The 25,298-nt window shown below is 40.7% G+C and overlaps 1 protein-coding gene and 1 pseudogene across 3 annotated transcripts; one reads left to right on the forward strand and one right to left on the reverse strand.

Moving 5' to 3' along the window:
* Nucleotides 1-920: 920 nt before the first annotated feature.
* Nucleotides 921-25,157, forward strand: LPCAT3 (lysophosphatidylcholine acyltransferase 3). Of its 3 annotated transcripts, none has more exons than XM_016162856.2 (13): nucleotides 921-1,172; nucleotides 19,044-19,151; nucleotides 19,691-19,797; nucleotides 20,343-20,436; nucleotides 20,603-20,640; nucleotides 21,057-21,235; nucleotides 22,036-22,144; nucleotides 22,868-22,954; nucleotides 23,061-23,227; nucleotides 23,860-24,007; nucleotides 24,086-24,244; nucleotides 24,355-24,483; nucleotides 24,809-25,157. In XM_016162856.2, the coding sequence occupies exons 1-12, from the start codon at nucleotides 1,022-1,024 to the stop codon at nucleotides 24,469-24,471; spliced, it is 1,464 nt and encodes a 487-aa protein (XP_016018342.2). In that variant the 5' UTR covers nucleotides 921-1,021; the 3' UTR covers nucleotides 24,472-24,483; nucleotides 24,809-25,157. The 3 variants fall into 3 exon arrangements, with proteins under 3 accessions (XP_016018342.2, XP_016018343.2, XP_016018341.2); XM_016162855.2 differs by having other exon boundaries at nucleotides 922-1,172; nucleotides 24,759-25,157; XM_016162857.2 differs by lacking the exons at nucleotides 21,057-21,235; nucleotides 22,036-22,144 and having other exon boundaries at nucleotides 24,759-25,157.
* LOC118614325 lies at nucleotides 17,253-17,371 on the reverse strand (annotated as a pseudogene).
* Nucleotides 25,158-25,298: the final 141 nt, after the last annotated feature.

A 25,298-nucleotide genomic window follows, 5' to 3' on the forward strand; every position in this document is an offset into this window, starting at 1 on the left:
TCATCATTATATCTCCTAGATCCCACCACAATCCTTAGCACGTGCCAAAAGCTCAACACATCTTTGATAGCGTAATCTGAACAGTGGTTACCTGTAGGAAATAAGGATGGGAAGCAGAGTTAGAAAAAGGACTATAATTTTGTTTTACATAAGTTTCTCGACTGTTTGAACTTTTATCATAAACCTGTAGTACTTAGTGACAAGTCGTTTCATTTTAAATAATAATAATAATAATAATAATAATAATAATTGAATCAGCATATCTTAATTCAGCGAGTCTCGCGGGGAGGTAACGTTTTAATATAAGAAATTACAGGAAAAGGGGATGTATGAAATTAAAGGAACAGGTAAATTGTGTTCTGGGGTCTCCCGAGACCTTTTGGGAAAGCAGGGGGGTGTCTAACGGTTTAAGAACGGCCCAGAGATACCGTTAGGAGGCGTTCGCGAGACCGTAGCAGGATTTCCCGCCCTCTCGGTTCCATGCCCCAGTAACCCGGGCGCGCCTGCGACCGATAATAACCTCGCGGTCCGGGGACGAGCAACCACCGCCGCCGCCACCACCACCCCCCCGCCTCGACTCTCGCCTGCTCCGTCTCAGCCAATGGGAAGGCAGCGCACGAGCCGGCCCGACACTAGACCTCACCGACTCCTCCCCTAAGCAGTTAGAACCGAGTTGTACAATCACCTTGCCCCCGGCTTCCGACTTTTCCAATCACAACTCTAGTTCCCGATCCCAAGCTCCGCCCCCTCCGGCAGCCCCGCGTTCATTCTCGGCGGGAGTCACCTTTGCCTTATAAACGATGCGCCCCGCCCTGTGCCTACCTTGCTGCGTTAGGCCCCGCCCCAATATGAGACCGACCAATAATCGGGAGCGCCTGAAGCCACTGGGCGGGCCTGCAGCCAATGCTCACGCCGTGGGCGGGCTCCGGGCCGGAATTGGGGGTGAAGCTACAGCGTTGTACCCTCATTCGGGGCGCGCGGATCTGAGAGGTCCCGGGGAGTGGGGACTCCTGGAGCTAAGATGGCGTCCTCAGCTGAGGGGGACGTGGGAACGGTGGCAGAGCTGGCGAGGGTACTGCGGTGGGGTTTCGAGGAGCTGAGCCTTAACAAGTTGGCAACGTCCCTGGGCGCGTCAGAACAGGCTCTGCGGCTCATCATCTCCATCTTCTTGGGTAAGGACCCTGTGCCTCCCTCCGCTGAGTCCCCGGGGAATGGGGACGTGACCTACCCCTTTTGCTGGAGCCAGCCTCGAGGGCTTTGTGGGGTGCAGATATGAATCATAAAACACACCAACCAGCTATTGAGAGAAAGGCAAGTCTTGTCTCGAGTCTGGGAGTGCTGTGCCCTCTGAACCTTTTCATCTTTTTCTTCGACTCCTGTTGTATACCCTTCTGACCTGTCATTTGGCGCCACCACCCTCTCACCATGCCATGATCTACCCCATGTCCTCACGACCTGCCCTTATTTGTCTCTCGCTTGAGTTCTACTCTCTGTCCATGTGCACTGCTGTCTGTTATTAATATCAACTCTCACACACGCGCCTCTTATCGATAGCACAGGTATTTTAGCCCTGTGGGCCTCCTCAGCCCCTTATTCTCTTTTATGTATTCCCAGCTTATATTACACTTTCGTCTCTTTTCTGCCCCATTTCTAATATTTTCTTATACTGTATGCTTTTTTCCCCCTTAACCACCACTTGTCATTTACCGTGGAATATCATTTTAATACTGGGCTTGGGAAACAGGACTGACAACCCGCTTAAAAACTATCCTTGCTACCCCAAGCGTTCATTACTTGTCTGGTTCAAAGGATGTGGTATGTCTGAATTTATGCCACAACAAGCTGTATTGTAACTGGTTTATAGGCTTTTTTACTACATCCTTCCTCAATGGCTTTTTTAATATATGGAAGTAGCACGCTGCTTACCAATGGTGGGACTCTGGGCAAGCCACTTAATATCTCTGAATCCCAATTTTCTTACCTATGAAATGAAGACAATAATGCCTACCTGATAGGATTGCTGTAAAGTCTTCTAGGAACTCAAAGGTCAAAATCTGATATATATAAATGTTCGGAAGGTTTTATGACAGTTATGTGACTTTAACTAGTAGAATAAGGGTGGGGAAGAATTAAGCAAACAGGGCTGGGACAAGAGCAGAGGGTTAGAGAGCTGAACAATAATGAAGTTTGAGATAAAGTCGGGCAGATGTGGAATGCCTTAAATGCCAGAAAGATGTTTGGAGTTTTTTTGAGTAGTCAGTAGAGACACTGACATATAATATCACCTAAGAATATTAACCCAATCTAGATAATGGGAGAGGCATTAATTCATGTTTAAACAAGCTTGGCTAATAGCATTGCCATTGGCCTATTACAAAGCAAACCAAGATGACCTGCTTTTCTTCCAAATAAAAGTTATCTTTTCCCTCCCTTGTAGAATTTTAACACTTCAGAAGTGGAGGGAACGTTAGGTTGTGTGACTTCCTCAATATCACCCAGATCTAACCCACATTTATCGGCACACCCATCTAGGGTTTTTTGCTCCACATTAGCTTCGAACATTCCACACCTTCCATCTTGTTTCTGACCCAGTTATTTGTTGGGATTGTATTTGGCAATTAAGAGTGTTTACATTCATTAGTTAGGAAACTCACCGTTGATTTCTCAACTATAAATTGTAAATGTAACACAAGTAGCAATGAATCATAAAGGGTAGCCTGTTAAATGGAGCCAGACCTGGAATGGACTTAGAATGTGTCCTTTTAGTGCTATCAAATACGGCCTGTGTACTCCTGGGGGGCTACTGCTGTGTTCTATCATGGGGCAGCCAACTGACTGAGAAATTGTTATCTCCATATCCTACCCTTCTACTCTCATCTTCTCATTACCACCAATCATGAAAGGGATAAATACTTGGTATAATACATCTACCACACTCCTGAGCCACTGTGCCTATTCTACCATCTCCTCTGTCCCTTCTTCCTATCTCATATGTGCCACTGCCTTCAGTAACTCATAGTATTTCTCATTTTTAGATCAACTTGGGCCTTATTTTGCCTCATATAAGGCATAGCTCTTCCACGTGGATTTAGAGGATGGTATTTACTAGGTATAGATTAAATACGTGGATGCAAACATAATTTAATAAGCCTGACATGTGCATGGAAGGAGTACATTCTGGTTGGAAATATGTTTCCCCTACAAAGGTATTATCACTGCTGTACTGTAACCTAGAAACCAGTAGCCTTTCAGCAGTGGAGCTCCTGGGTCCTAAACTTAGCTCTCTTGGGGAACTGGGATACTGGAGGAAATCCTTGCTAAAGATACCAAGAAGGCCTATATTCCAAAATAATTTCTAGCTCACTTTCTACTAATTCAAGGTTAATTTGGGTTACAAGCACCAAAATGCAGGTACCATGGAGGAAGAGTTAGGTTTATCAGACATTCACATTTTGAAGTGTGAATAACTTTGAATTAGATGGTCTCATTACTATTTTCTTAGCATCTTACTTTCCCTGCTTGAATTCTGTGTGCTGAATCTTGGGGTGCAAAGCATTAAAGTACTACCTTTCAAATCTTTTTGACTGAGACCCATGATACAAAATATGTTTTATGTCCTAACCAGTACATACATATGTAGGCATGTATTTTAAACAAAAGTTTCAGGAAACATTACTTGTCTTACTACGGGCAGTGAGTTTAGCTATTTTTTGTTTTATTGTTTAGTACTGTGTATAACCTTCTGAATTGATTTCATGACCTATTAACAGGTTACAACAAGTAGTTTGAAAAATCCTGAGTTAGAGGTTATAATTTTTTTAATAAATTTATTTATTTAAATTAGTTTCAAGTATACAGTACATTGGTTAGACATCTATAATGTTCATAAAACGATCCCCCAGTTGTTCCCTCCATCCCCTGGCCCTCTGCTTAGCCATCATATTAATGCTAACTACATTCCCTCTTCCATGCTCCCCATGTCCAACTGTCAACTACTAATTTGTACTTCTTTAACCCTTCACCCCATTCTCCCTCTGTCCATCACCAAATTGTCCACTATATTTGTGAATCTGGTTTTGATTAACTCGTTCTTTTTGTTCCTTAGATACCACATGTAAGTGAAATCATATGGTATCTGTGTCTGACTTGTTTCATTCAACATAATAACCTCTAGGTCCATCCATGTCATTACAAATGGTAGGATTTCATTTTTTTCAATGGCTGAGTAATATTCCATTGTATATATGAACCATAATATCTTTATTCAATTGCCTGTTGATGGACTTTTAGGTTGCTTCCATATCTTGACTATTGTAAATTGTGATGCCATGAATACTGGAGTGCATAAATCTTTATGAATTAGTGTTTTGGTCTTCTTTGGATAAATACCTAGACGTGCAATTGCTGGGTCAAAAGATATATCCATTTTTAATTTTTTGAGGAACCTCCATACTGTTTTCCATAGTGGCTGTACCAATTTGCAATCTCACCAACAATGTATGAGGGTTCCCTTTTCTCCACATCCTCACCAACACTTGCTGTTTTTTTATTAGAGGCTGTAATTTTTAATATTCACTATTTCAAGAAAAGGGTAAGCTGATGAGGACTGTTGTATTGGAGTACTGTGAACAGCCAGAAGACTGTTAAAGGTATATGTGTGTGTATGTTTGTTTTGTGTATGACTGCAGGGAGTTTGGTAGAAGATGAATTTTGCTACAAGCCCTGGTACCGGCACATGCTACTGGAAAACCCCCCTTCAACAACTTAGGTCTCATCACTCCTTAGCATAATAACATGAAATGTTCTAGATAAATTTAATAAATGTATCTACAGTGGGTGAAGCACTATGCTTGACCCTGCAAGGGCAAAAGCAGTGAATGCAGTATGAGTAATAGAACTCTGCACTCAAAGATATTATGTACAGTTTGTTAGAGGGTAGAGAATGGGCATGAGATAAGTACTCTAATAACCACAATAAAAGGCAGAAATCTGAGGGCCGTAAGAGAATTACAAAGCTTTATGAGACTTAAAAATTGGACGTTTAATGACCTTTGAAAGTTGAATAAGGTTTCAGCAGATTGAAGTGATAAGACAGAAGGAACCGCCTGAGCAAAAGCACTGAGGTGGTAATGTGTAATGACTCGTTTAAGAACAGTAAGTTAGTCCAGTTTGGCTGAAACTGGACTTAAGTAGAGAAGTAGTGGAAAATAAGACTGGAAAGGTAGGTTATGGAAACTTAAAAGCCAAGGTAAGGAGTTTGTACTTCATTTAGTAGGATCACCTACTAAATTTAGTAGGGACCCATTGGAGATCTTTGAAAGAGGAATTATGTGACTAAAGCTGTATTTGGAAGGTAATACAGTGTAGGATGATTTGAAGTGGACTTAGACAAGAGGTAGGGAAACTAATGAGAAGGAACAATGATCCAAATAGTTATAATGACTTGGAGGCAAGGTGGTTGCACGAAGAAGGGAAAGGAGGGATCTCATGTGAGGTATATTTGAAATACAGAATCTTTTGAGAGGTAGATATTGTAAACACTTCCATCTATACAGCTGTTCATGCTAGAAACCTAAGAATCAGCCTTGTCACTCTCTCTTCACATCACAGTTACCAAGTCCTATCAATATTACTTCTAAATTGTGTCTCAAATATATCCACTTTTCTCCATCACCAGTCACTGATAGTCTGTCACCATAACCACCTGAGTAGCCTCCTGACTTGTCTCTTAATTCTGTTCTTGCCCTCTCTAGTCCATTCTCCAAAAGCAGCCAGAGTGGTCTGATCTTGTGCCTCTCCTGCTCAGAACCCTCAGAGTCTTCCATATGTGGCTGGGAAGCTGTTGCCTGCTGATCCAGCCTCATCTCAAGCAAGCAGAGCCTTTTAACCACATGGCCGTCTTTCAGTTCCTCAGAAAAGACATTAAGCTCTTTCCTACTGCGGAGCCCCTGTACCTGCTCATCCCACTGCCTAGAATGTTCTTCAGTTGTTATTCACCCAACAGACTCCCTTTCGTCTTTTGGGTCTCCGTTCAAATTCACTTCCTCTGAGAGTTCGTTCCTGACTCTCATTTTAAAGTATGTCCCTTGTTGTACTTTCTTATACTGCCTGAAATTTCCTTACAAGTATACATTGCAAGTTATAATTATATATTTATAGATGAGGACAGAAACCATGTAAGTTTTGTCCATCACATTATACCCAGAGTTTAACACACCCTGGCTTATAGAAAAGGCACAATAAATATTTGTTGAACAAGTCAATGAATAAATGAATGATGTGGCAACTGACTAAATGGAGGATAAAGAATTTTAAAAAACAAACTCAGCCCTCCTGCCTGGGTAGCTGGAAAGATGATGGTATCTTTCATAAATGCAGAAAGGGCAAGAAAGAGAAAGGTTAAATATTACTTAGTGCCAAGTAATGATCTAGTTTAGGATTTGCTTTAGGTTTTAAGGGTGCCTCTAGGTGTCTTGAGAGTTGTGAAGCCTAGTCTTGAGCTCAGGAAAGAAGTCTGGCTAAAGATACAGTTTTAGGAGTCCATATTAGTATCATAACTGAATCAGGGAGGGAATAAAATGTCATGGAAAAGCTTATATGGAGAGAAGAGAATCTAATTCATGTTGATTGAATATGTTGCTATCCCCTTATTGGTAATAACAATAGCTGACATTTATTAAGGATTTGCTGCGGACCAGACATTGTTTGAAGAGCTCAACAGTACCCCACCTAAACCTTTTACCCATATGATAATTACAGAACTGTTATCATCTCGCTTGTGCAGATAGGAAACTGAGGTTACAAGGTTAAGTAATTTGCCTAAGGTCACACCCATTTCTCCCACTCTAGACTCCTTGCTCTTTACCTCATGGGGGAAAGACAAATGCCTTTGATAACCTTCTCTCTTGTCACTCTGTGGTTAAATCAAGGTGTAATCAGCATATGAGAAACCTCTCAGCATCCAAAACTAGAGCAGGCCAAATGAAGCAGATGGCTACCCCGCTTAGTATGAGTGTTCTGTTGTCTTGGCCATGATTATGACTTAGCTTTTAGACTCATCAAAAATTGCACTTGGGAGTAAGGATTCATTCCTTAAAGATTCAGAATTAGCATCACTAGGGTTAGCAACCTTTAAAATCAAAGAGGTCCTGCAGTTTCGTTACCTTTGGACTAAAGTCAGGACTGGCCCTTCAGAACTAAATCTTTTATTCAATGGAAAAAGCTTTCTTTAGGTAGCATTGAAATTACTAGAGACCAAAGCTAAGCTAGATGAAAATTACACAGCATTAACTAAACAAATGGGACTTGTGACCATAATACAAAGCAAGGTCCAAGAGTTCTACTACTGTAAAATAAGGGGGTGATCCTAAATGACTTTCAAGGCCTCTTTCAATTCTAAAAGTGTAGGTATATTCTACATTTTTAGACTTTATTCTAATCTACAGGCACAAATTTCATCATAAACTCAAGCTTCCTGTTTTAGGGATTTCTTTTAAACATATTTTTTCAAATACTTATCTGCACTCCAATATATTACATTGCACAGAACTTCATGTTTTGAATGCCAGTGTAACTTTAATGTCAAATAGAATCATTTTTTTTTGCAGAAGCATATGTAAATTAGAACCCATGAGATTATATGCACAAGCCAATTTAACAAAAATAATTACATACTCACTGACATTAAATCTGTCCGGGCAGCTATGGGAACTCACTGGAGGTGTTCAGTCCTACAACCTTTTAAGCATGGGATTTGGTCTTTAAAAAGGAAATATCATTTCAAGTGGACCTTACAGGGTATGGAAGATTCTAGTCAGGTAGAGATAAATGAGGAGCTTTCTGGCTACAAAGAATAATGAGCATATATGTGCATATCAGGAAGAGTGAGACAAATCTGAGGAACTAAAGTAGTTCACTTTGGCTAGAAGAATAGAGGACCCAGAAAGGAGTAGTAGAGAAAAACCTAGCAGGCCTTTGAGGTTGGGGGCGGCTTGCGGGGGCAGGGGTGGAGTAAGGTAGTAGAATGTGCATTGTCTCTAGAGACCTGCAGGCCAAGGTGCAAAGTCTAGATTAAATATCTATGATCTGTTTTGCCATAGAGTAATTAGTTACTGAATTTCAGCCTTCTATTCCTTCATGTTTCCAAAAAACAGTCTTTACTAAAAGTAGTTTGGGTAGTTTTCGGTAGTTTATCCAATAAATAATTTTTAAATTATATTTAATTCATAGCAAACAGCAGTATTTTGAAACCAAATGCAAAATTTACATGTATTTAAAAAATAATGTAGTCATCAAAGAAATTCTCATTTCTAGAGAACTATATCCTTTTGCAGATGTGTTCATTCTCTGCTCTGGAAAAATTTGAGAAGCATTTCATTGCTCATTGGGATGCTGTGAGAGCTAAATGAGATAAACTGTGTGCATAGTTGACCATGCCTGACCCAAGATAACTTTAAACAATTGTTCTCTCTCTTCCCTCAATAAATACTTATCTCCTTCCTTTCCAAGGAGACTCAAAGTGTGGTTTTGGGACCACCAGCATCAGCATCTCCTAGGAACTTGTTAAAAATGCAGATTTCTCAGGTCTACTCCAGACCTACTACATGAAAAACTCTGAAGATGGGCCCCAGTGATCTGTATTTTAACAAGCCCGCCAGATTATACTAATTACTCTGAAGTTTGAGGATCACTTGTTTAGTGTATAAGTCATATGCCACATAATGACGTTTCAGTCAAGACTGACCACATATACAGCAGTGGTCCCATAAGATTATAATGAAGCTGAAAAATTCATACCATCTAACGATGTCGTAGCTGTCATAAGGTTACTCACATGTGTGTGGCAATGCTGTTGTAAACAAACCTGTGCCGCCAATTGTATACAAGTATAGCACATATAGTTAGGTATAGTATGTAATACTTGATAATGGTAATAAACGACTATGTTACTGGTTTATGTACTTACTGTACTGTACTCTATTATTTTAAAGTGTACTCTTTTTCATGAGGTTTTTAGACTAATAGTTCATCTTTCCTTTTCTATCATATATCAACCTCCTTGAGCAATTTAGCATTTCCTAATTGATTGCCTCACATTTTAAGGGGTGGGTGGGTGGGTGGGTGTGTGTATACATTTTCCCAGCGGTTGCTCAAGTCAAAGGCCAGGAGATTTAGGGCCCACTTGGAGTTCTTTTGGTGAAGCAATAATAGCATCCTAGGACCATCAAAGCCTACCTAAGTTGTATAGCCCAAAAGATGTTTTATGCATCTTTATGTCTTCCTATTTTCAAAATGTGTGTTGGTGGGGAGGGTAGTAATAAGACACTAAAAATGTGGATAAATAATTTCTAAATAAGACTTTCCCTTTGGCCTAAAATGGACTGTTTTCAAATCTAAGTTTCTCCCTATTTAAGGGCTATGCGAGTAAGTGAGATTCATGAAACTCTGGACACCTTGAATGAAGGAGTCTGTCTAAGAATAACGTACCATAATTGTTCGCAAGAGAGGCTTCTGATAGAAATGTCATTGCATTGTAACTGTAAGAACAGCTTGTCAGAAAGTAGAAGATCAGGCCAAAAATGATCAGACCAGGTTTTGTTCTTGACTCACATGAAGTCATCAAGTAGACTATTTAAATGCCCCACTCTAACCACAAGCTAAGTTTAAATTTAAAATAACATTTTGTCAATTAAAAATACTTTTTAATACAAGTATTCACATTGCTATGGCATTTTTATTAGAAAAGCATACATGGTCCTGTCTGCTACACGAAATTATTAATGTAAGGTAGTAATTTTGTATACAATTAAGAATTCACTGTAAAAAGAATTGAGGATTTGTACGCATAGATTGTATACAGATCTGAGGAAAATATGAGGTCCCAAGAGGTTAAAGTTTTAATCACTATATATTTATGTGCTCTAATCAGATGTGGCATCCTCATGGTAAATGAGGTTTTCAATTTCTGCTATGATAGCAATTCTAAACTCAGATGGACTTGGCCACTACTCTGGATTACTGTCCATAAATATAAAACTTCTGTTTGCAAGCCAGTAAGAAGAGGCCAACTGGAATAGTACATTTTAAGGCATATACCTCAGACAGAAGTGTAAAAGATGGATTATAGCTGGAGTAGAAATATACTGGGGCCTTGACTAAATATATTGAACCATAAGGGCTACTAGAAATCTTTATGCTTTAGCTAATGGATAATCTGACTCCACTTCTTAATTCTTCATTGGCTCTTCTAAAAGAGTAGGAAACTTAAAAATATATAATTTTTTAATATTTCTGAAAATTCTTCCCAGATCTTCAAGTAATATCGAGATGCTGATACAGAAAGAAGTAGATTGTTTCCAGAGATAAATTGGAAATTAAAAGCTTTTGATAGCATCAAAAGATACTATCAAGAAAGTGAAAAGATAACTCATAGATTGAAAAAATATTTGCAAATCGTATAACTGATAAGGGTCTCATATCCAGAATGTATCAAGAATTCTTATAACTCAATAAAAAGACAACCCAATTTAAAAATGGGCAAAGGATATGAATAAACATTAGCCCAAAGGAGACATATAAATGGCTAATAAGCACATGGAAAGATGCTCAACATCACTAGTCAGAGAAATGCAAATCAAAACTACAGTGCCATCCCACTTCACATCCATTAGGATGGCTATAATCAAAAATAAATAAGTATTGGTGAGGATGTGGAGAAACTAGAACCCACATGCATTGCTGGTAAGAATGGCAAATAGTGCCACCACTGGGGAAGACAGTTTGGCAGTTTCTCCCAGTTAAACAGTTACAGCATGACCCAGCAATTCCACTCCTAATTCTATAGTATACTCAAAAGAATTAAAAGCACATGCTTACAAAAACTTGTACACAAATGTTCATAGCATTATTATATTAGCTAAAAAGTAGAAACAACCCACTTGTACCCTAACTGATGAATGAATAAACAAAATGTTATATATTCATACAATGGAGTAATATTTGGCCATAAAAGAAATGAAGTACTGATACCTACTATAACATGGATGAACTTTGAAAACGTGAAAGTGAAAAAAAAACACACAAATGGCCACACGTTGTATGATTCCATTTATATGAGATGCCCAGAATAAGCAAATCCATAAAGACAGAAAGTAGATTGGTAGCTGTCAGATTAAGAAGACGGTTGAATTGGGAGTGACTGCTAAGAGGGATGGAGTTTCTTGTTAAGGCAATGGAAATGTTCCGCCATTAGGTAGTGGGGTTGGTTGCATAGCATTGTGAATATACTAAAATCCTTTGAATTATACATTTTAAAAAAGTATAAAGATGATCTATATATGATCACAGAGCTAGAGAGAGAACCCAACAAACAATTATACCTATTCAAATTCATAAGGACAATTAAAGGGTGTGATGCTATTATCTTTTCTCCCGGTAGAATCTTAGAGTTTATTGTTTCATTTGCTGAAATACCTGCTGAGAAAAAGAAGTCTCACCTATCAGTTTTGTTGTGGTGGTTGATTATTTTTTTAAGTAATCTGGGATTTGCCAGGACCTGAAGTTCATATAATCTTAGGAACCTTATTTAAGAAAAAAATACAAAAATACCTTACAAGTTTTACAAAAGTAAGTTGCTAGCTCCACCCCTACCCCACCACCAGGGCTTTAAAAAGGGCCTATGTAAATGAAAGGCCTTAAAACTGAAGCTTTATTAGCTTCTTGGCAAAGTGGATTCTTCCTGGGAGTACTGGGTGCAACTTATAGACCTTCATTTCTGAAAATCGCTATAGGCTGCATTTAGTTAAATCAGATCAAGGTGCGCAAATGCCAAAATTTTCCTCCACTAGATTAGTGGCTTGAGCCTGAGATTTTTTATTTTAAATCAGTTAAAATAATACTCATATTTCAGGAAATCAGGTATAGATATGCTTATATAAAATATTTGCCCATACATAGAATAAATATTTTTAAAGTTTCCTAAAGGAAGTACAGGTATGATGCTTTTACAGCTATTTTCTCTTATAATCTGCACAATAGCCTGCAAGATGGCTGGTATTTTTTCCTGTTTCACAGATGAAGAAATTGAGGTACAAAGAATCTAATTGGCCCAAACTGCAAAACTGAATTTCTAAAGTAGATAACTCTTGATTCCTAAATCCAGGGATGTTCAACAGGCATACCCTGGAGATATCGCAGGTTCTGTTCCAGACCACCACAATGAAGCAAGTGGTAATGAGGGTCTTTATTAATGAGGGTCTTGACTTCAGTTTGTAAAAACCACAATACCTAGGAAGTGCAAAAAAAAAAGCAAATACAATAAAAGGATGTATGCCTGAACTTGATCAGATAATCTAGAAGTTGCCACCATGTCGTTTACTAACTTAAAAAGAATTAAAATGTGATAAAATGCACTGAATACAGGTAACGGGGTGTCATTTTATGCCTACTAAAGGTATTTCAGTGTCTTAAAGCATCTCAAAGTCAATCTAGACATCTGTTGTCTCTCTTCTACTAAAATGAAGAAATGGCAGTCAGTAGCCTCTTTCAGCTTTAACATTGTTTCAATCTATACATTTTTGTAGACTTTTTTAGGAAAAAATTATCTGAAGTAACAAAATGAGTATTGACCATTTAAACAAACTAATAATATAGAAAAATACTATAATCCAGGTGTTCAAACATAATGATCATGTTCTTGACATCCCTGTTGCCACTTCATCAGACTTAATATACTCATGAGGGCTTGCCACTAATGGATGACTAACTTTCCTGGGCTAAGAAACTGGTGAGAACCTATGAGTGTCTACTTCCTATAGCGTAACAAACAAAGGGCTTGGTGATATCAAAGTAAGTCTTTTGTTGTATCTTAACTTTTCAGCTTTTGCAGCAGATTTCACCAGTGGGTCAACATGTAAGCATATCAGTCACTAGCACTAAGTTTAAGAAGGCCTTACTTGGCTAAAATGAAACAATTAAAGAATTATTTTCAGTAGGACTTTGGGGCAGTTCAAGTTTAGTTGGATTAAGTAACTAAAAAACTAATATTTCTTACCCTTCATAACAACCCTTTTCTTTCTCACAGGAACTGTCACCCACTAGTTGACCTTTAAAATGTCCACTCTGTTCTTTTATTCTCAGGTCATTTCGATCACTTGTCCCATTTACCCAAATCTTATTTCACAGTTGCCAAAGTGTTTGAGGTCCTCCGCTGGAGAAAACATTCAGAAATGAACTGCAGTATTCTTACTGCAGGGTAGGGACAGGGAGTCCCAAGAATTAGATTAACAAAGAAAACATGAGAGAGCACCTATATTTAGCATTAAAATGAAGTTTTTAAATGCGTTTAGATAGGAAGATAAGCAAACATAAACATGGGTGTGCATTTGTCTATAAGCAGGTGCTGGAGTATAGATAGTTATTGAGAAATCAGGAATAATACATATGTAGTTTTAAAAGCACACAGCTAGTTATTAGTGATTCACTCGCCGGTCACTGCCAAGAGCTAAGGCATGAGGCAAGAATATCAGAATGGAAATCAAGTGATGTGGATTCTAATTTGAGCTGTGCTCTATTAATCTTGAGCATGCCAGTTATCCTCTTTGGGCCTCAGTTTCTTATCTATCTAATGAAGGGTTTGGAGTCAGTGATTTCTAACCTGTCTTCATTTCTAAGAATCTGTAGATCTGAATAACCATTCAGCACATGACTCGGCTCTAGCTATAAGAGGGATGTAGAAGGTATTTTGGCACCTTGCCCTTACTATCAACAAGGCTTAATCTGGTAAACAAAGGACCAGTTCTGAACAAATTCCAGAGGTGAGCTTCATCCCAACCTAAATGTCCATAATCTACAAGTGTCAGCCCCTGACTGCAATCAGTAACTAAGTTTTTAGCACTAAGTGTCTAATCAGTTACCTATCACTTAAATAGTGTCAAGCAGGGTTTAACTCTCCGTCCTATTTCTATATGTCTTCCTTTTCTCTGCATAGTTATTTAGCATAAGGAATGTCCACTTTGGTGAAAGAACAGGAAAAATTTTTGAGTGGCAGACCTTCAAAGTAGAAATAATAAGGTTAAAATTATCATGTGAAAATATTTGATGAAAATACACTACAACTAAGCCATGTCCAAAAATAGTCCTATTTTATTTTCTAGTCTGTGATTCTTGGAAAAATTAAAGCGAAATTTGATTAAGAGTATATAGATCCTAACCATGGCCTTCTAATATTGCCCAGAGCAAAATACACGTTGTCTATGGTAACATCCCATAATCTAGAAAAAATGACAACATCCAGATAAGATAAGGAAAAAGGTGGGTTTTTTTTTTTTTCCCAATCATATCTTTTAACTAGAAATTCCATAGAGAGGCCATAATCTTAGTAAAGGATCTCTAAGAGCAGTGACAGATATATCTTTTTTTTTTTTTTTTGAGCTTCTGTCCCCTATCCTTTATGTCTAACTACAAACATGAATTTTGAATTTAAAATGAGTTTCAGTGACTTTAAGGAGGCCATCTAAACCATATCTCACAAGAAGTAAAGGAGAGGGCTACATTGCTGAAGGCTAAGAAAGAAATTGATAGGTAAGAAATAGAAGTGATGAGTTAGACCATGATTCTAGGAGACTGACTGCAAAAGGAATAAGTAAAAATTAACAGTAGTTAAAAGCAGCAGCAAAAGGACAACAGTAGAAAGGAGGAGGGCTAGAGAGCTAGAGGGTTGAGGTAGAGGAGATAATGTGCTAAGTGGCTAAATCATGGACTTAGAGACCATGTTTTAGAATCCAGCTTCATCAATTACTAGCTACTCAACACAGGTTAGATAACTACTTTGATTTGTTTGCTTATTCATAACATGAAGGCAATATTATTGTTATTTACCTCGTAGAGTTGTACGCATTAAGTGGAATAATCTGTGTAAAGTGCCTAATTCGATGCATGACACTCAGTAAGTGTCCAATAAAGGTTAGTTGCTGGTACTGATGATAATAATAGTTGTTATTGAGAAGAAAAGAATAAAGAAGGTAGCAAACACGATCATAAAGTTCCCAAATAAGACTGGTATGGGTAGAATTCAGAAGACTGGGGCCAAAGGAAAGGAGATGTTTAGAAAGAAAAGAGAGACATCTTCCTCTGAATCTGGAGGAAAGGGAAAAAATATGGATTACGAGCAGAGCTTCTTAAGTTTTCTCATGGACAGTTCCCTAAAGTGGTAGAAGACTAAATGATTGCTCTCGGGGGCTCTGAAGTCCTTATCACAAAGTGAGTGTTAAAAGCCAGTCTTGAAGTCTCATATCATATCTTTCAAATACAAGGCAACTCTGCATTCTATTTTGTATAATTTGTTTTAATAAAAGTTACTTAGCAGTTAAATTACTTAAAATTTTTTTCTGCAAAACTTCTAGTAGATGATGTTAAGATCTGGCTAAGCCAACATATAGCAGTTCTAATTCCATCTTCTCCTTCACACTTGCCAAAACATGCTCTATTTTCTTTTCACTAGAGTCTTATGAACCACTGACTGATCAAATGGGGTTGTAGCCTATTCCTACAGAGCCCAGAAATAGCTATACAAGATGAAAGGCAAAGAAATTTACCAAACTTTAATGAAAACAGCCAATTTCTATTTCGTCAAATGAAACCTCATAACTACTAGGATTAATAAGTAATTTCATAACTATTGTACTGAAAATGAGGAGTTCCACTGGCAGCTAGGTCGTGAGAGATCCTAGTCCCTGACTCCAGCAGTGCTCGGACCTGAGTAGACGTCCAGTGACTGGAGAACACAGCTGCATATGCTCCGTGTGCTTGATGACCTGAACCCCTGAAGAAGACCAGACTCTGCATACCCCAGCAGTCTACTCTAAGATGACAACATTTGGAATGCCCTTGGTGTTGCTCTTGGAACACTCCCATTCTAGTAGGAGACCCAGGTTTAGAGGGTAGGTTAGGTCATCATCCTTCATCTGCGAATAAGTTTCTAAAGGCCCTTCTTTAATCAGTCAAAAAAGAAAAAAGAAAGTTATAGGGCTGCAGAACAGGTTCTTTAAAACCTCCAGACCAGGTTTCTAAAACAAACCTCTGCCTGTTTGATCCTATTAAGGAAAGACAGCATCTCTCAGTCATCAAGCTCAGAATTTTATTCTCAGAACCTAGTAAGTGCTGCTTTCTTGCACTAGGATTTTGATAAGGCAGGGCTTCTTAACCCTGGCTGTACATCAGATCACTCAGACCTACTGAATCAGATTCTGACAGGTGAGGAGGAGGGTCAGGAGGTGCTTTCATTGTTTTTTAAAGATTCTTCAGGTGATTGTGGCCACTATACTAAGCTTTGGTTCCCACAAGAAAGCATTAAGACTCAGGAACGGCTTCTAGGACAATGTCCTCAACAAAAACAGCACATCCCTGAAGGGGTGACTGGGCAGCCAGGCTCCAAAGCCTGCTGAGCTGAGCAGCAGCCAAGAACAAGGTTTGGTGTTTACACACTCAAAATCAGCTCTGGGTTGTCACAGCAACTCACCCCGGCACAGTTCCTTCTTCCCCTTTGCTGTTCTCTGTTATGATCTTAATGTTCTTGGTAACCTTAACGGCCTGCCGCATTCTTTTCTTTTTTCATGCCAACTGCTCCATCATCTTACCATATGTTTACTAATGTGCGATAATACTTCACCTACCTGTATAGAGTTCAACAACCTCAAATATGCCCCCAAAATACACCAGAAAACAGGTAATAGCACAAAGGACCTTGAGTGGCCAGAACAGATGTTACCAAGCTAAGCACTAAGTCTGTAAGGAAAGCACTCAAGACCTTTGCTCTTGTCTTATATCTTCTTTTTCACATTTTTAAAACAAAGTTATGGTTTCTAAGGCCCACAGTAAGTTAAGAGGGGGAATAATTATTCTTGGCGGGATCAAGAAGTGACCACTGATCCTACATAGGAAGGAAAGGGGCAGAAAAGCCCTAAGAAATGGATACAAGCACTCAGAATACAGGACAGTGTACGCCCTACGAGAGCCAAAACAAACACTTTCACACACCTCAACAGGTCATAAACCCATCGTGACTTTATTCTAGAATAATTACGACCCGCGGCACCAAGAAAATATTAAATTATATTCAATTTAAGGAAGCAGAGTAATGTGTTTTTTAATTTCAGGCACTCCAAATGGCTCAGCACTTTGGTTATTCCAGTTGGTTAAGGTTTTTCGTGTTTAAAGAAGTAAACTCTTAGCTATTCAGAACTTTTTTTTTTTAATGCCTATAGCACCCGGTCTTCCTAGGTGGTCTCCCATCCAAGTACTAACCAGGCCTGACCCTGCTTAGCTTCTGAGATCAAATAGAATCTGGCGTGTTCAGGGTAGCATGGCTGTAGACTTATCTAGAACTTTTATGAGTACTCTAGATAATTAAGATCTTTCCTGTTTATCTTTTATATTCATTTCTAGCCCTATTCCTAAAACATTAAAAATAAAATGCAAAAGGCTTAAGGGAGACAGATCTTATTCTGTATACTTTCTAGTACCTGGCTCTGATTCTTAGCAATACTTGCTGACAACTTGGTGTTCTGTCCTTGCCATATTTGATATGTGATATGTATGAGACTTGATCCTGTTTCTTTGTTCATTCATCTGACTGAAGGGTCACAGATGTTTCTTTCTCCCTTGAACTAGTAATCCTATATCACTTCATCTCAGCTAGCTAGAAAATAAACCATCATGCCACCTCGTCCCTCATTATATGCTCTATAAACAAAACCTGCCATATAGTAGGCATTTAACAAACATCTGTTGAATAAATGAATGAGCCAATAATCCACAGGATATCTATAAAATTAACTACTTGCATGAAGCTATAAATTTGATGAAGAACCTAGCCCATAATGGGAACAGCTATCAACACCAGCACATCCTTGCACCAAGAAGATCAAATGATGGGTACACTGTTATGTGAAAAATATATAGATTATATAAGTACACAGGCTTTGATCATAAATTTTTAAAAGTATAGGAAAAAAAGAGTAGAACATTGGCCAGTTGAACGGCATGATTATTCATTTACTTATTCACTTAATAAATAATTGAGTGCTTTCTTTGTATATGACACTCTTCTAAGCGTTTCAGAGTTAACCAGAGTCACAACTATCTTGCCAATGATAAACTAATTGCATCTTATAATTTAAAAGCAAGAATTGCAGCAACTGTAAACAATGACTAACTCAAGAACACAGTGCAATAATAGGATAAAGTGTCCTTCCAAAACACACTAGGGATTCCAGCTCTTCATATGTGCGCTACAGTAGGAATGTTGCCAGCACATCAGCCAGACTTGTTGATAGAACACTGAGGTGAGTGTGTGGTAACACCATGGAAGATGCTAACTTTACTGTGGGAATACCAAGCCTTTTAATTAAGCAACCCTTGGCCGTGCATAATCAGTTCATGGCCCATCAGGAGATCTGCTATAGTTCGGTTGTGGCCCTGGGACCATACGCTTTCTGAATCACAGCTTTAGCAGGCATTTTCCCAGGATCTCTAATGGATTTATAACTTTGTGGATGCTCAGACCTCAGTGTCCTGTAACTGCTACGCAACTGTATAGGCAGTGAGCAATCCCATTTTGTAGCCTGGTGTTCATTTATATTTATCCTCTTAATAATCCAGCAGATAATACTCTAACAGAATGGGGTTAAATTATAATAGATCATAAAAGTATAAAATAGTGTTTCTGGGCATAGTTAGGTACCCTCAACTCCTTGTATCATTTAAGAAAAATGTAAGAGAATTCCTAGCAAATTTAATAGGCTATAAATGAAACCTAGCCGTAGGACCCAGTTTCGTATTGCCTTGATATAAAATTACTATCTTCGGTTATAAAAGTGTATTTACAAAGAGACTTTTGATTCTTGGGGATACTGTTTTCTTCTCTGTCGACATCCATATAATGTTATGTTTTTTCCTCTCTGGGCTGAGTATCATGCCAGATAAACTTCCAAAGCAAAACTGGGAGAGCGCCAGGCACAAGTAACCCTCCTCTGATCTCCCCTCAGGTTACCCCTTCGCTTTGTTTTATCGACATTACCTTTTCTACAGTGACAGCTACCTCGTCCATCTCTTCCACACCTTTACAGGCGTCTCAATTGCTTATTTTAACTTTGGTGAGTAAACTGAATTAGCAGTGGCACTGCGATTACAGGGAACCTGGGAAGGAACAGACTTGAACAAAATTTCCTGGAGAGAATTTGATGGATAGGGACGTTATCACGCTCTTCTTACAAAGAAAGGGTTTGTGTAAACCGGAACACAGCTTAAATTCTCCTTTTATGTACAACCGTCTCCCAGATAAAATATTTCAGAGTGGTTACCCTTGCCAGACCCCATCAACAGGGAAGCATCGGTTTCTCTCTTTTGTGTTGTGGCTATAACTGGATGACAGATCCAAGCAGTTCCCGCAGGAGCAACACTGAGCTCAAGCATCAAGAAATACAGTCACTGCCTGATAGTCCCTTCTATTCATACAATTAATTTCCTCCCGTTCCCCCCAGACATGAGGCTGTTTTGGGGGGGGGGGGGGAGGAATCCTAATACCAAAGTTTTTTCTTTATGTATTCTTTGTGTTTAAAAGTCTCAGGAAGGGTGGGAATGCCAAAAAAAAGAAAAGAAAAGCAGACTAAAATTTGCTCTGTTCTGCACCCAGGATACCAGCTCTACCATTCCCTGCTATGTGTCGTCCTTCAGTTCCTCATCCTGCGACTAATGGGCCGCACCGTCACTGCTGTCCTCACTACCTTTTGCTTCCAGATGGTAAATGTTTTTCCCTGACAGCAGTTTGGATGTAGAAGGAGGTCGGGGGCTGTGGTGTAGGAAAAGCAGTGAACTAGGAGATGTCTAATTTCTGATTCTTCCTCCTAACAACACTTGGCAGTATGACTTTGGGTAGGTCACTTTACACAGGCCCCATCTGTGTTTCATCTGCAGGGGGCAATGATAATGCTTTACCTGCCTCAAGGAAAGGGTGCCAGTTAATCCTTTGCATAGGACTGTGCATTAAGGTTCTTTGGTTCCGGTCAGTATTAGCCCAGCTGTCCGTGAGGGGAGTAACTTTAAGACAAGGCAGAAAATCAACTTGGAATGAGCTACAGAATCTGAACATCTAAATTCTCAGTTCAGCCCACATTTTGCTGAGAAACCTTGAGCAAGTCTCTTCCCTTTTATAGGCTCAGTTTCTCCAATTAGAAGACGAGACTTTAATGATGAGACTAGGAGGAAGGAAAAATGAAGGACTATATTGGATTTCAGGGCAAGGAGGAAATAAATCATAACAATAGTAAATACTTCCCCTCTCCTAGGCTTACCTTCTTGGCGGATATTATTACACAGCCACTGGCAACTACGACATCAAGTGGACAATGCCACATTGTGTTCTTACCTTGAAGCTGATTGGTGAGTGATGGGTCACTGCCTTCCCCATCTACACCTAGGCTCTTCCCCATCTGACCATAAACTTACTCTGCGCTCTCCCCCGACACTCCTGGCTACCCTGAGTCCACAGGCCATATCCTCAGTGTCCTCTCCCTCTACTCTAGCCACACCTTCTCTCTCTGCTCAGGTTTGGCTGTTGACTACTTTGACGGAGGGAGAGATCAGGTAAGAACGATTCCTCCACAGAGAGGTTAAGGAAAGAGAAAGACGGTTGTTACCAAAAGACTGGACCAGAATGCCAGGGGCAGGGCCTCTTCCTCATTCCCAGCCTCTGTGAACTCTGTCAGATAGCACTGAGTAAGGATCAGCAAACCTAATTTGCCCAGATCCAGCTTTTGCACAAAGTCCAAAAATGAGTGCCAGCAAGGCATCTGGAAAGGCAGCAGCAGTCAACTGTTGCTTAAGCTACCCCTACACACACTCGTTTCCAAGTAAAGCCACTACTTTTCTCCATATCATCCCCTCAGAGATGGCTATTTGCAGAACCAGTTCAGTGGGCCACCAGGGAGGGGAACACGCAAACTGGCTCTTACGGGGAGATTCAAGGCTGTCCTGAACCATTCATTCTCTTCTCGGCATAGAATTCCTTGTCCTCTGAGCAACAGAAAAATGCCATACGGGGTGTCCCTTCCCTGCTGGAAGTTGCTGGTTTCTCCTACTTCTTTGGGGCCTTCTTGGTAGGGCCCCAGTTCTCAATGAACCACTACATGAAGCTGGTGCAGGGACAGCTGACTGACATACCAGGGAAGATACCAAACAGGTAATTGCCCCTCCTGGTCAAGACTTCTGTGTAGGTGTCTCATCCACTATAAAGCTACTTCTGATGTGACTTTCCTGAAGGCCAGACCCAGCTGCATTCTCCCGCATGGCGCTGGCTCCCAGGCCCATGCCACACAGGCCCTGGACTGTCTTAACGGGCACTCTGCACCTGCTCGCTGCAGGCAGTGGGCACTTACCAGCTTAGGTCACTTCCAGCCATCTATTCTGACCATGTAGTACAAACATAAAAATTCACTTTTATGCCACAGGATTTTGCTTAAACCAGTCATGTCCCTGCCTTTAATACCCATTTTCTTAGTTTAAAAAAACAGATTAAGTATATGGAAATGTGTATAAATATATATGACAGAAAATTTAAGTCACCAGAAAAATCCCTTCACTGAGAACATGTCCAGCCTATGTTTGAGCATCGGTTCAAACGAGATAGGAAAGAGTGGATTCAAACTTGGTATCATCTCCTGTGCATTGGGTTTTCTGTCCCAGTAGACTGAGGACACTGGTGAGACCTTGAGACCAGTAGTATTCCTGAAGGGAAACACCACAGACTCAGACACACTGTTCCACCCCGCCATTGCCCTTCGTTCCCTGTAACTCGCAGGAGTTTGCAGTCGCCATTTCCAATACCAACCACAGAGGAGTCTTTACCTGAGACTGAGCATAGACTTGGGCAGCAGAGCTATTTGTCCCATCCCACACTCTAAAACACTCCCTCCATGACCGAAGGTCAGAGGGTGAAGGGAGCGGCCTCTGCGTGTTGTGACCTTTCATGTTCCTTTCCAGCACCATACCTGCTCTCAAGCGCCTAAGTCTGGGCCTTGTCTACCTGGTGGGCTACGTCCTGCTGAGCCCGCACATCACAGAAAACTATTTCCTCTCTGAAGACTATGAAGTGAGTGGCTACTAAAGTAGCAGCAGTATGACTGCATCTGAGATAGAAAATGGACAGGCAAGGATCCCTGTAGATAGCCAAGAAGTGGGTAATGCCATCTACAAACGCATGTTGATTTTGCTCTAGATCTGTGAGAGTTGGTGTCAGTGCCAGCCGGGCCGAGACATGTTCATCAGCCAGCACTGAACGACCTTCGCGGGCACAGGGCTGTGCCAGGTGCACTTTTAGCACCCCTTACCTTCCCCAAGAACAGCTCTTAGCTTGCTGTATTACAACCCAATGACTCCTTGGAGCATAGCAGCTTCTGGTCCTTTCCAGCCTGTTTCTTGCCTTGATAGATTGGGGGTTCCTGGGAAATTCAAAATTCAAGGGAAGGGCAAGTGTTGACTTTGACGCCTGCCCAGCTTGCGACAGTTCCATACCCACTCTGGGTAGGTTGCCTCCTTAAATTAACTCTGAACATGGATACCGAAAAGTCCCTTGGTACATAGTGTCCCAGATGCTCAGTCCTTTAGGGGAAAAGTTAAGGACAGTGCTGTTTCTGGGATTCTCCAAGGAGAAGGAGGTGAATGAATGTTCACTGGGCTCCCTGCTTATTCCTCTTGGCGTATTATATAGAGGCGGTTAAGCACACTGTCAGGTAGACGTGAAGTAGTCAGCCACGAGGGAAATTCGTCCAGCCTAGGTGGTATCCCTAACACATGTGTTCTTTCTTTTCTCAAGAACCGCTCTTTTTGGTTCCGCTGCATGTACATACTGGTCTGGGGCAAGTTTGTACTGTACAAATATGTCACCTGTTGGCTGGTCACAGTAAGTAGAAAAGATGAAACAGGGTCATATTTAGACAAGCAGGGGGTGGCATTGGGGGGATGAGGAGGAGTGGCCAGAACCCTGACTGACTTTGTCCTACCCTCAGGAGGGAGTATGCATCCTGACGGGGCTAGGCTTCAACGACTTTGATGAAAACAGAAAGGCAAAGTGGGATGCCTGTGCTAACATGAAGGTGTGGCTCTTTGAAACGACCCCCCAATTCACTGGCACCATCGCCTCTTTCAACACCAACACCAATGCCTGGGTGGCCCGGTAAGCAGCAGGAGGAAAGGCCTAGACCCCAGCTCCCGCCTTCTGCCGCTTCTCCTGATTCGCGGGCAGGAGTGTATTATATCACTTCTTTCCATCTTTTCTCACTTCGAGTAGAACCTCCAGTCATTCTTACACATACCCCTCCATCCCCCCCCCCAAAAAAAAACTATTCTTGTCATATTTGAAAAACAAAAGCAAGATATTTAAGTGCCTTAAGTCCTAGGTTTTAATCCCAGTCCTGCCGCTGGTGTTATGTTCTCCATTGCCCTATTTAGAAACAATTGCTATTAGTCCCACCACTAGAATGTAACAGCATGGGTAGAGAACTGGTCTGTCCTGTTCACTGCAACTTTGTCAGGTACTTAGTAGGCACTGGTCATTATGTTGTATGAAGTGGCTTGCCCAAGTTCACCCAGCTTAGCCTCGGGTCTATTTTCTGTCTCTGAGATGCCAACTTCACTGCCTTTCATTTCTACAGCTAATCAGATAGCACTGCCTCCCTTACACCAGGTAGCCCCAACTGGGTGCTAGCCACCACTACTGCGCTCCCCAGGGAGCTGAGATCCCATAGGCAGGATAATGGGAGTCCAAGGACTAGTCTGAGGCTCATCGTTACCCACCCTTTTCTCTAGTTACATCTTCAAGCGACTCAAGTTCCTTGGAAATAAAGAACTATCCCAGGGTCTCTCGTTGCTATTCTTGGCCCTCTGGCATGGCCTACACTCAGGATACCTGGTCTGCTTCCAGATGGAATTCCTCATTGTTATCGTGGAAAGACAGGTAGGCATTAAGGGTGATAGGTGAAAAAAGAAAATGAGACCTGGCAAGACACTGAGTAGCTCTCCCCTTCCTCCCCAGGCTATTAGGCTAATTCGGGACAGCCCAACCCTGAGCAACTTGGCTTCCATTACTGTCCTACAACCCTTCTACTATTTGGTGCAGCAGACCATCCACTGGCTCTTCATGGGCTACTCAATGGTTGCTTTCTGCCTTTTCACGTGGGACAAATGGATTAAGGTAAGCGAAGGCCTGCTTGCAAGGATGGGAAGGAATTACTGAAACCTCAAGTAATAAAGGATATTATATTCCATGGCCTGTTTACCTCAGTGGCCTGTCTCTTCCTGCAGGTATATAAATCCATCTATTTTCTTGGCCACATCTTCTTCTTGAGCCTACTAGTGATATTGCCTTATCTTCACAAAGCAATGGTGCCAAGGAAAGAGAAGTTAAAGAAAATGGAATAATCTATTTCCCTGGTAAGTAAACATCTCTACAGCTAAAACTGAAAACTACCAGGTTATTACAGGATAAAGCAATAGATTTGGGGTAGGGGGAGAGTGTTGGTAATTTGGAGTGAATCTCAAAGTAGCCTGGCTTAGACAGGAAAGATACTAATTACCCTAACTTAGCATGCCAGGAAGAAGCTAGAAGGGCTAAGACCAGGGATTCTTCTCCCTTTTCACATGGGACAAATGGATTAAGGCAGGAGGAGTAACTCGCCAGCCTTCCAATCAAATTTCTTTTCTTGTAGGTGGCCTAGAGCAAGACTGGTGCAGAAATGACTTGTCTCCCCTTTTACAGCACTTCACCCCAGAGCACAGAAAACATAAAAGCCAGGGAGTGGAAAGACATGGCACTCCCAGCTGTGCCTCTACTGCCAGCCAAGTCTTCATTTGGGCCAAAGGGGACACTCTTGTGGGAGGAGTAGAGGGACCCATGTCTCCCCTCTGGGCTCCCCCATGCACGTTGCCTTATCTCTTCCCCTCTAGCCAGGAATCTGTTGTTTTTCTTCTGCCAATTTACTATGATTGTATATGTGCCGCTACCACCACCGCCCCCCATGGGGGAAAGGGGTACAAGGCCCTGCCTGCTCCACTTTTTCTACCTTGGAACTGTACCAGATAAAATCACTTGTTTGTTCAGTTTTTCACTGCTAGCATTCCTGGCTGCTTTCTGTTAAACACAATTCATGTTTGCCATGGCTTCAATAATCCATGGCTTCAATAATCAGGGCTATCTTTTAGAGTACATAAATTGCAAAAGTTTGGAGCCTAAAGCCCACCTCCAAAAC

Source organism: Rousettus aegyptiacus, unplaced genomic scaffold (assembly GCF_014176215.1).
Source record: "Rousettus aegyptiacus isolate mRouAeg1 unplaced genomic scaffold, mRouAeg1.p scaffold_m13_p_2, whole genome shotgun sequence".
NCBI lineage: Eukaryota > Metazoa > Chordata > Mammalia > Chiroptera > Pteropodidae > Rousettus > Rousettus aegyptiacus.